The sequence below is a fragment of the Bidens hawaiensis genome, unplaced genomic scaffold (genome assembly GCF_021521415.1).
Source record: "Bidens hawaiensis isolate Kalapana, Puna unplaced genomic scaffold, B.hawaiensis_p1.1 tig00030174_1, whole genome shotgun sequence".
Lineage (NCBI taxonomy): Eukaryota > Viridiplantae > Streptophyta > Magnoliopsida > Asterales > Asteraceae > Bidens > Bidens hawaiensis.
Genome location: NW_027495010.1, coordinates 3,125 through 13,054, shown reverse-complemented (window position 1 = coordinate 13,054; position 9,930 = coordinate 3,125). Strand labels below are relative to the sequence as shown.

The following is a 9,930-nucleotide window of genomic DNA, read 5'->3' as shown; positions in this document are numbered from 1 at the left end:
GTCAGATCTTATCGCCTTTAAGAACCACCCCCAACCCCTTCAATCTTCGCTCAGTATCAAACCCTAGAACACCATAATCTCCACATATATATAAATAATATTATTATTTATATATATTTCCTGTTCAATTTTCCGACGTCGTTTGTTATTATTATTATTATTATTATTATTATTATTATTATTATCACGCATGTATGTATGATTGTTACCGCCGTTAACGCTGCCGTCGAGTCCCGTTAATGGCGTCGACGGCGTTAGCAAGTAGGAATAATAATCAGACGAGCTACAGCCATCATCATCATCAATCATTCATGGGTGAAATCCCAAATTATTCCAACAATAATCCACGTCATCTGAACCCTAACCCTAACCCTAACCAAAAACCCAAATCCAGCAAGAAGAAGCATTTCGGCAACGTCGGTATTAACGGCCGTGTTCCCAACAACGGTGCCGTTGACCCTGTGGTGACCCAGACGGCGTCCGATGACGCCTACTCGTTCAATCAGAGGCCGGTTGACACCGGGGTGTACGGAAATGGGTCCAATCACGTTGGGTATGTGACGTATAACGTTGCCGCCTGTTCTAGAAGCGAGATTAATGAGCTGAGGAAGAAATTGGTGGCGGATCTTGAACGGATTCGGAATTTAAACGATCGGATTCAGACCGTGGGTGTAAACCCTAACCCTAACCCCAGATCGGCGAATGGTAAATTTAAGAAATTGTCTGGGAATAAACGGATGCCGGATCCGTTCGGGTCGAACCTGAAAGAGCCGAAGCATTTCCGGGTGAACGGAGGCGAATCCGATGAGAATTTGATGAAGATGTGTCGGCAGGCTTTGACGAAATTGATGAAGCATAAGATGAGCTGGGTTTTTAATAAGCCGGTGGACGCGGTTGCTTTAGGGCTTCATGATTATCACCAGATTATTAAACGGCCGATGGATTTGGGCACGGTGAAGTCGAATTTATCCAAACATTTTTACGGGAATCCGGTGGATTTTGCGATGGATGTGAGATTGGTGTTTGAGAATGCGATGTTGTATAACCCGAGAACGGATGAGGTTCACGGAATGGCGGATCAGCTGTTGAATTATTTCGAAGAGTTGTTTAGACCGATTCAGGCGAAATTGGCGACTCATCATAATCATGTGAATGAGTTTTCGGCTGTCGATGAATTGGATGGAAGTTCGTGGGACGATATTCGATCGCCCGAGAGGGTAAAGAAACCGAAAACCAGTGCCCCGGCTATGCCTTCGGTTTCCAACAAGCAAAATCACTCGACCGCGTCTAATCCAATTATTCCACCGGTGGTTCAATCGCCTATTCGGATGGAACCAGAACGGGTGCCTGAACGGATTCAAGAACGGGTGCAAGAAAGGATACGAGAACGAACTCCTTCGCCAATGCAGGCCACGGAGCCGATCAAGCAGTTGTCGACCTCAACACGGGCATTAGTGCCGAAGCAGCCAAAGCCGAGGGCAAAGGACCCGAACAAGAGGGAAATGAATATGGAGGAGAAACAGAAGTTAGGGTTAGGGTTGCAGAGTATGCCTCCGGAAAAGATGCCTCAGCTGTTGCAGATTATACGGAAGAGGAACAATCAGTTGGCGCAAGAGGGTGATGAAATCGAGCTTGATATCGAAGCGTTGGATACGGAAACGCTTTGGGAGCTTGATCGGTTTGTGACGAATTGGAAGAAACATGTTAGCAAGACGAAAAGACAGGCGCTTTTGGTTAGTAGTAATCCAGCTCTTGCTGCTGCAAGCGCCTCGGCCGACATTGATGATGTAAGACTTTCAATTTGTAACTTTTTCCATTTAATGCTTACTCGATTTGGTTTGGTAATTGACGGGTCGTTTCTGTTTTGTGTAATACAGGTTGCATTTGTTGAGAAAATGGATAATATGAAGAAGAGCAAGAAAGAAACAGGGGAAGAGGATGTTGACATTGGGGACGAGATGCCCGAGAGCAGCTTCCCGCACGTGGAGATTGAGAAAGATGATGGTGGTGGTGGCCTCGGTGCAGGCGCAGGTCCTGGAAATGACAATGCTGCAAGCAGTAGTTCGAGTGGATCAAGCAGCTCGAGCAGTGGCGATTCATCGTCCTCTAGTGGTATTGAATCTTGTCTTTCCAGCAATTTGAAGTATGTTGAAAAACAAGAGGCGGTTTATAATAAGGTTGATTGTGATTTGTTTACAGATTCAGGCTCTGGGAGCTCTTCTGGGAGTGATTCGGATGCAGATGATGCGCAGTCTTGACACCGAACAGAATACGTGATCAATCAATGAGTCGGAATGTGAGAAATGCATCAAGAACCGCTGCGGGTGGCATTGGCATTGCGCGGGATGTGGTGAAGATGGTTTAAAGGGAAGAAGTAATGGAGGTAGGAGAAATTGGGTTTTTGATTTAGGTATTTGAGAGTGTTGCTGCTGACTTTATATGTTATTATTATTATTTATAGGAAGGAGAGGAGGGAGGGGATGGGGTGGTTGTGTACATATGACCAACAAGACAAAGTGTAATGTAGTTGTAGGAATCATCATCCATCCATCACTTTGCAAAATTCTTATTGTTCTAATTTGTTGTGATATCAAATGTTAGACACTGTGATGGCTGATGACAAGGTACAAAAATGTAGTTCCAAAGTTTTTTATTAACAATTTTAAGTTTTGTCTCAAAAGAATGTTAGTTTGAAGTTATAATGACCTTGTCTTGCAGCTCCTTTATACCTCAATGATGCAATCACTTATCTAATGTAATATCAGAATCCATTGAACTCATTTTCATTTAGAAACACACTCGATCACCCCGAGCAGGAACATCTTCGGTGGGGTCATCAAGAGCAATAGGTGCGAGTTGCGGGAGTTGCTGAAAATGAATAATGGGATGGCTTTTGTTGAAATACAATAGGATAGTTTTGGTTGATCCTAGTAATAATCCTAGGATGGTTTTGTTGAAATACATGAGATTGGTCCATGATCTTCAGGGTTGACCTTGAATGGGTCAGTCAACAAGAGTTGATATTTGGATTCGAAATTGTAAAAGCAATAACATAAAATCTGGAGATGCAGACATGACATGACATACACGTTTGCCCAATTTTCGTTTAAAAAATGAAATCCAAATGAACCACTTTCCGGACTCATCAACTTCACATGCACATCGAATAAAAAGTTGAAATCAAGGTTGTAATGTAAATTAGTTAAGCTCAGCTAGCTGCCCAAGAGCTTGGGCGTCCTCATACCTGTTTTTAGCTCTACTACTCTTTTTTATGGTTTGATGATCTCTTGACTATTATCCCTTTCATTGTTTTTAATTATGTACTTGCGTATTCAACATTTATTATTATGTAGGTGTTAAACTATTAACATAATATAACATAGCATGGGTTGTTTAATTTTCGTTTTACAAATAGTATTAACTATGTAACTTCATATTTTAACATGAATTGTTTAGTTTTTCTTTAGTTGTATTTATTATTATATTCAAAAGTATTGACTATGCAACTACATATTTCAATTCTAAAAACAGAATGTTGTATACAACTAGATCGGCTGAGAACATCATCATCTTTGTTAGTGGCTCGACAGAAAGCAATTACCAAAAACATCAAATTCAGGCAGGGGCGAATTCACTTTTCACAATGGAATCCCCATCCTCATTCATATATATAGTTTAACCAAAATACATATTCATCGATAAAAATTTTCAATTTTTAAGAGGTCTGATTCCCCCTAATTAGACGTGCACAAAAAAACCGGTTCCGGAACCTAACTGGTGGAACCGAACCGGAACCGGTTCCAGTTCCAACCCGGTTGGTACAATACCCGGTTTGGGTATTTTTGTACCCGAAAATCGTACCCGGTTCTCATATTTGTATGTTAGTATCAGTTCCAACCCGGTTCCTACCCGGTTCTTAATTGTAACCGGTTCGGTTCGTACCCGGAAAAACCGGTTCCGGCGGGTTTTTTTTGAAGAGCCAAACAAAAGTCAAAGTAGCCGTTGGAACCGGTTCCAACGGTAATATAGCCGTTGGAACCGGTTTTTTAGCCACCAATTAGCCGTTGGAACCGGTTCCAACGGTAATATAGCCGTTGGAACCGGTTTTCGAGAGACAATAGATCCGTTGGAACCGGTTCCAACGGTAATATAGCCGTTGGAACCGGTTTTTGATGCCCAAACCTATATATAACTTGTTTTCCACCACTAATTTCACCACCAAACTCAAAAACAAACTAAAATACTACTCCTTTAGCAAACCTGTTCCGTTACCCGACCATCCAACTAAATATTATTATGGCACCCATCAAAAAAACTAACAAGAAGGCTAAGAAGAGTGTTTTTGTTGCCCCGTTCCTGTTACGGAGGACCCAAGGGTTGTTACGGTAGTCAACCATAACCACAACCAAGACATATGGAAGAATTGGGATTTGATTGTGGATGACGAAGGTTATCAAAAGGCTCGTTGCAAACTATGTGGTTCAATATTAAAACACGATTCCAACTCTACTTTGAGAAAGCACATCGAGAAGCCATATTGCAAGGCGTTGAAAGGGATTGGCGCGACCGATCAAATTGACTTGGGTAAAGATGGTACACTATTTCGTTACAACACGACTCAAGTTCAAGATAGAATGGCAAAGTTCGTTATTCAACGAGGTTTGCCGTTTAACCACTTTGATGACCCGGAGTTGACGTCGTTGATTCGCGAAACTCTACAACCGAGATACACACATGTAAGTCGTACTACCTTAAGACGATATTGTATCAGGTTGTGGGAGTGTGCTAAAAAAGAGTTAATCGAGTCTTTTCATTCTTTAGAAGCCATGGTTAGTTTAACTACCGATGTTTGGTCGGCACCACACGGGTTGCCCGAATCATACATATGTGTCACCGCTCATTAGGTTGATCCGGTGACATGGCAATTGATGAAACGCACCATCGCTTTTGAAAACTTCCCGTTCCCACATACCGCCGAAAAATTGTTTGAATTACTTGATGAAGTTATAACGACTTACAACTTGAGAAATAAAATATTTTCGATTTCGTTTGACAACGCTTCAAACAATACTAAGGCGGCTGAAAAATTTATCATTAAATATTCACCACCTTGTTTCGGGGATTTTTTTCATGTCCGATGTGTTGCACATATCATCAACTTGGTTGTTCAAATAGGTCTTGACAATGAAAACATTTGTGATGATTTAAAATACTTTAGACTTATGTTACAAGATGTCTTCAAAAGTGGTAAAAGAAGACATCTTGAATATAAGAACTATTGCAAGTCGGTTGAAAGAAAGTATTTGAGGCCGAATTGGGACGTTCTAACCCGTTGGAACTCAACTTGTCATATGTTAAAGTGTGCTTTTGCCCAACGCCAAACTTTACAAGCTTTTCATAACAATCTTGTTGAAGAACGCGAGGCCGATATGTTTCCGGAAAGTGTTTGGGTCCAAGTCGGTTATTTGTTGGAGTACTTGACGTGTTCAAAAAGTCAACAACAAAATTATCGGGAGTCTATTACCCTACTAGTTGTTGGGTTTTGCAAGAATTGTACTATATGTCTTGTGTTTTTAAAAGCTTTGCGGAGAAGAACAAACTCTTTGAAAATATTGTTGCGGTGATGAAAGAAAAGTTCATAAAATATTTTGAAAACATACCGCCGGTCTTTACTTGTGCCGCCGCATTAAACCCCTATTGGAATGTTAATGGGGTTGAAACAACGATTGAGGAAATATTCGACAACTTAGGTATGCACGAGATTGACCCGAAGTTGTCAACGGAAGCGAAGGACAAGTTCAACAAAAACCTTCAAGACCTTTATGATCATTATTTTCAAATGTATGGTCCAAGCACGAGATCGTCTTTTGTGAAAAAAACAACAACTAGTAGGCCGTGCAATGACCCACTTATAAACTTGATGAATGGGATTCGTGAATCGGCATCTAATAGGCAAAGAGGAAACACACCAAGTAGAGAACTTGGTCGATATAGTGGAGCAAACTATGTTGAGGGCGCAACGGTCGACGAAATTCGCAATATTGATTTGTTGGCTTGGTGGAAAGGTAAACAAAACGAATTTCCCATTCTATCCGCCATGGCTCGTGATTTGCTTGCCGTACAAGCCTCAACGGTTGCTTCCGAATCGGTTTTTTCTCTTAGTGGGAGGGTGTTATCTATGCGAAGAACAAAACTAACTCCCGAGTCTCTAGAGGTTTGCATTTGCCTAAAGGACTATTTGGATGCGGTGGATCGTGTACAACACAAGGCGAACTTTGAAGACGAAATACCAATAGAGCGTCATATTCATGATGAGGAGGCGGAGGACGGGGTTTCTTCCGATAACGAAGACGAGGGTGAAGACGAGAATGAAGACGAAGAAGAGTTGTAATTATTTGTTTTGGTAAAATTATTTGTAACTTGTTCAACTAATATTTAGTTTTGATTTGTTTTATTATAATTACTTTTGTTACTCATGATTAATTTTTGTTACTTTTTTAATAACGACGAACATTTTATTTATTTAAAAAATAACTATTACAAACATTATTAAAACATAAACGATACTAAACATAACAACTAAAACGTAAAAAACAAAGTCCGTCGTTTTAATCCGGGAATACTTATTTTTGGGTTGTAGAGCCGGACGACTCTCCCACTTCCGTTTTTTTAGCTTCCAAACTTCTTTTCTCTCGACAATACTTATTCGTATGTTTTCGTAATGTCGAGTTGGACCCTGCTTTAAGAAACTTCGAGCAATATTTGCAACGTGCCAACTCATGTGAGTCGGTTATGAGACACAAATCATAATGAACCCAAACATCGGGGCATCTTGTTGTTTCGATCACCATAACAACGTCATCATTAGTTGCCATTTGTTGTCGGTTTAAGGTTAATTGTGGTTAGGAGTGTGTTTTATAGTTTTGGAAGTGGTTTAACAAATACACAAACAAACCTTGCTATATAGAGTAAAAAAATAACCTATTTATAGTTAAAAAAACCGGTTCCAACGGTCAAAAACGGCTATATAGCCGTTGGAACCGGTTCCTAACGGCTATGATATTTAAATTTCAAAAAAAACTGGTGGAACCGGTTTTTACGTAAAAACCGGTTCCGGTTTATACCTTACCCGGTTCTTAAAAGTTAGCATATCTGGGCATCGGTTCGGGTCGGGAACCGAACCGGTTCTTGATTGGAACCGGTGCCATTTTACAGCCCGGTGTGAAAAAACCGGTTTCGAACCGGTTCGTGTTTTCCAGTTGAACCCGATTTGTGCACCTCTACCCCTAATCAGGTGAATGTAAGATGAAGGTTAATAGTTGTTGAAGTAAGGTACTAGACATACCATACAAATATTAGGTCATATACACGGCAAAAGGGAGAAACCTGCGGAAAGAGTATTCTCCGCGAGACAACACAGATCCTTTGTGGAGGAAATGCTTATAACAGTATGAGATGATAAAGCACAGCGGAAGTTCCACCATGGACAGACACGTGGCAGAGCTACTGCTCAATAACCATGGCAATAGTACAGGTGCAAGATGGACCAATGAGAATATACCAGCGCAACACTTGCACAGAAAGAAAGAATCCAATACGCCAGACTATCAAACCAATCAGGAATGAGTATCATGCTCAGCCATGAAAATAGAAGGTTCCACTGAGTGGGACAACTGGCCAAACCCTTCTCCCTCCCTTCGGCTATAAATACATAACCATGTCTAACGGTAAAAAGGATTTCACTCTCTCTATATTCTCTAAATACATACTTACCACTTACCATAATGATTCTCACGCTGAAGGGTTGTTACGAGAAGATCCCCCCCCCCCCCCCCCCAATTCCAACGAGCTCATGGTGTTTAGTTTGCAGGTCATCATTGTTGGAACTCATAATCATTCATAACAACAACATCGGTAAATATCGGGCTGAACCTGTTAGGGGTCGGTTTAGGTATCAATCCATCTTTGGGTGAGGTATTGGGTTAAACCTAATCAGGTTTAATTTAGTGTTTCTTCAATAGTGAATACCCAAATAAAGGATTTTACTTTAGTTTTTCATATAACTTGTTTGGGGTATGGAAATGGGGACTCGAATATAGAATGTAGGAGTGAAAATGAATAAAACTGAGTAATTTCTTATAATATGGGTATGGGACTCCATTGTGAGTGTTCATATGTATTAGCTTAATTTGGGGCACTGGTCTTGGTATTAGAAACACAAAAGAGTCGAGTCGTTCGTGAGCTACTCGAGTTCGGATAGATAAAAACTTGAAATGAGCCGAGCTTTTTCAACCTCAAGCCAAGCCCGAGCTTGTATGGGAAGCTCGTTTAGGCTCATCGAGCCTTAACGAGCTTTGTGCATTTTTAAATTTCACCTTTTTTGGACTTCTATGCACTAATTTCACGCTACACGAGCTTGAGCTGAGCCTAGGCGAGTTTAAAGTTTTTCTAAAAATATATATAAGTAATTAAAACGTATATAAATCAACTAATGAATAATAAACGAGCCAAGCCCGAGCTTGCTAAAACAACTCACGAGCTGAGCTCGAGCTTTAGAAAAAGAGCTCGAAATGAGCTGAGCTCGAGCTTGAACTCTCGTAAATCAAACAAGTCTAGCTTCAGCCTAGTAAGGTTTGGCTCAACTTGTTTACACCCCTGCTAAGGGTTGTAAGCGGACTGAACCGAAACGGACGAGACCTTGTTCATGTTCGTCCGTTAAGCTTTTTTCGGACAAACAAACGGTTCACAAACACTGTATCGAACGAAAATTCGTGTTCGTGTCCGTTCATTAAGGAATTGAGTTTGTCCGTTTCCATTCGTTAGTATTGTAAACGGGCACTAATAGACACTAATGAACACACACTAATGGACAAATGAACACACGGACACTAGGTCACTAGTTGACAAACGAACAAAAACTGACACTAATGAACATTAATGGACAAACAAACATAAACGATTACATATAAATTCAAAAAGAATAATCATAAGTCCACACACGTTCACCCTCAAATTCGGAATTACACCACATGATATTCAAAAAGTAGTTAACACTTAACATAGTAATCGGACAAACGTTACTGGACGTAATCAGACAGACATTTTTGAACGTTCATTAATACTATTGAACGAACAGGGCCTATGTCCGTGTTCGTCTGTCAAGCTTACCGGGCGGAATTTTTTTGTTCATGTCCGATTTATTTATTAAACGAACAAATTTAAACAAACTTCTCACGAAACGTCTGGTTAGCCTATGTTGAAACTCTGATTGAATCGTACGTGATAGTGTAAGAGTTCTATGATGGTTTAGATAAGAATGGTGATATGGAAGAACAAAGATGAATATTATGAGGATCACTATTATCGTTATTAATGGGCAGGATTTGCCTCTTTCTTTATATCTGTTACACATGCATAACATTTTCTTATACATGGTCCAAGGGGACCCCTCTTTATCCACTAGGTTCTTAGTTTCTCTTTTATCCAACGGTTTTATCCCTTCCTCGCCGGAGTCGCTGGGGGCGTTCTGTTATCCGTTGGACCTTGTCCTCATCCTCTGGAGCACGTATGTATGGAGCCTTTCTTCCATCAGGCTAATAGTGACCTTTCCACTTTGCTGACATTAGTTTATGTCCTATTATGTCTTCTTTCTTCTGGGTCTGGGTTCATTCATTGGGCTGGGTCTGGGTTCATTCATTGGGCTGGCAGCTTATTTATTTCTTAATGGGTCGTCGTCTGGTTTCTAAGAGCTAGAGACTTGGTGCACGAGGCCCAACGAAAAATTAAAGTAAACTTATTTTAGCATTTAAAACTTAGTAATAAATCTCTCACTTAAACAAACCGTGAGTCCTAACCCAACTTTGTCCATTTTTATTATTTCTTACTAATTACTATGCTAGTTTTTATTTATTTATTTGTTTATTTTGTTTG

General features: G+C 40.4%; 1 protein-coding gene across 2 annotated transcripts; it reads left to right on the top strand.

Moving 5' to 3' along the window:
• The first annotated feature begins 214 nt into the window (after positions 1–214).
• On the top strand, positions 215–2,622 carry LOC143579954 (transcription factor GTE7-like). Of its 2 annotated transcripts, none has more exons than XM_077063123.1 (3): positions 215–1,787; positions 1,878–2,112; positions 2,206–2,622. In XM_077063123.1, the coding sequence occupies exons 1-3, from the start codon at positions 240–242 to the stop codon at positions 2,256–2,258; spliced, it is 1,836 nt and encodes a 611-aa protein (XP_076919238.1). In that variant the 5' UTR covers positions 215–239; the 3' UTR covers positions 2,259–2,622. The 2 variants fall into 2 exon arrangements, with proteins under 2 accessions (XP_076919238.1, XP_076919237.1); XM_077063122.1 differs by having other exon boundaries at positions 2,200–2,608.
• The last annotated feature ends 7,308 nt before the right edge of the window (positions 2,623–9,930 follow it).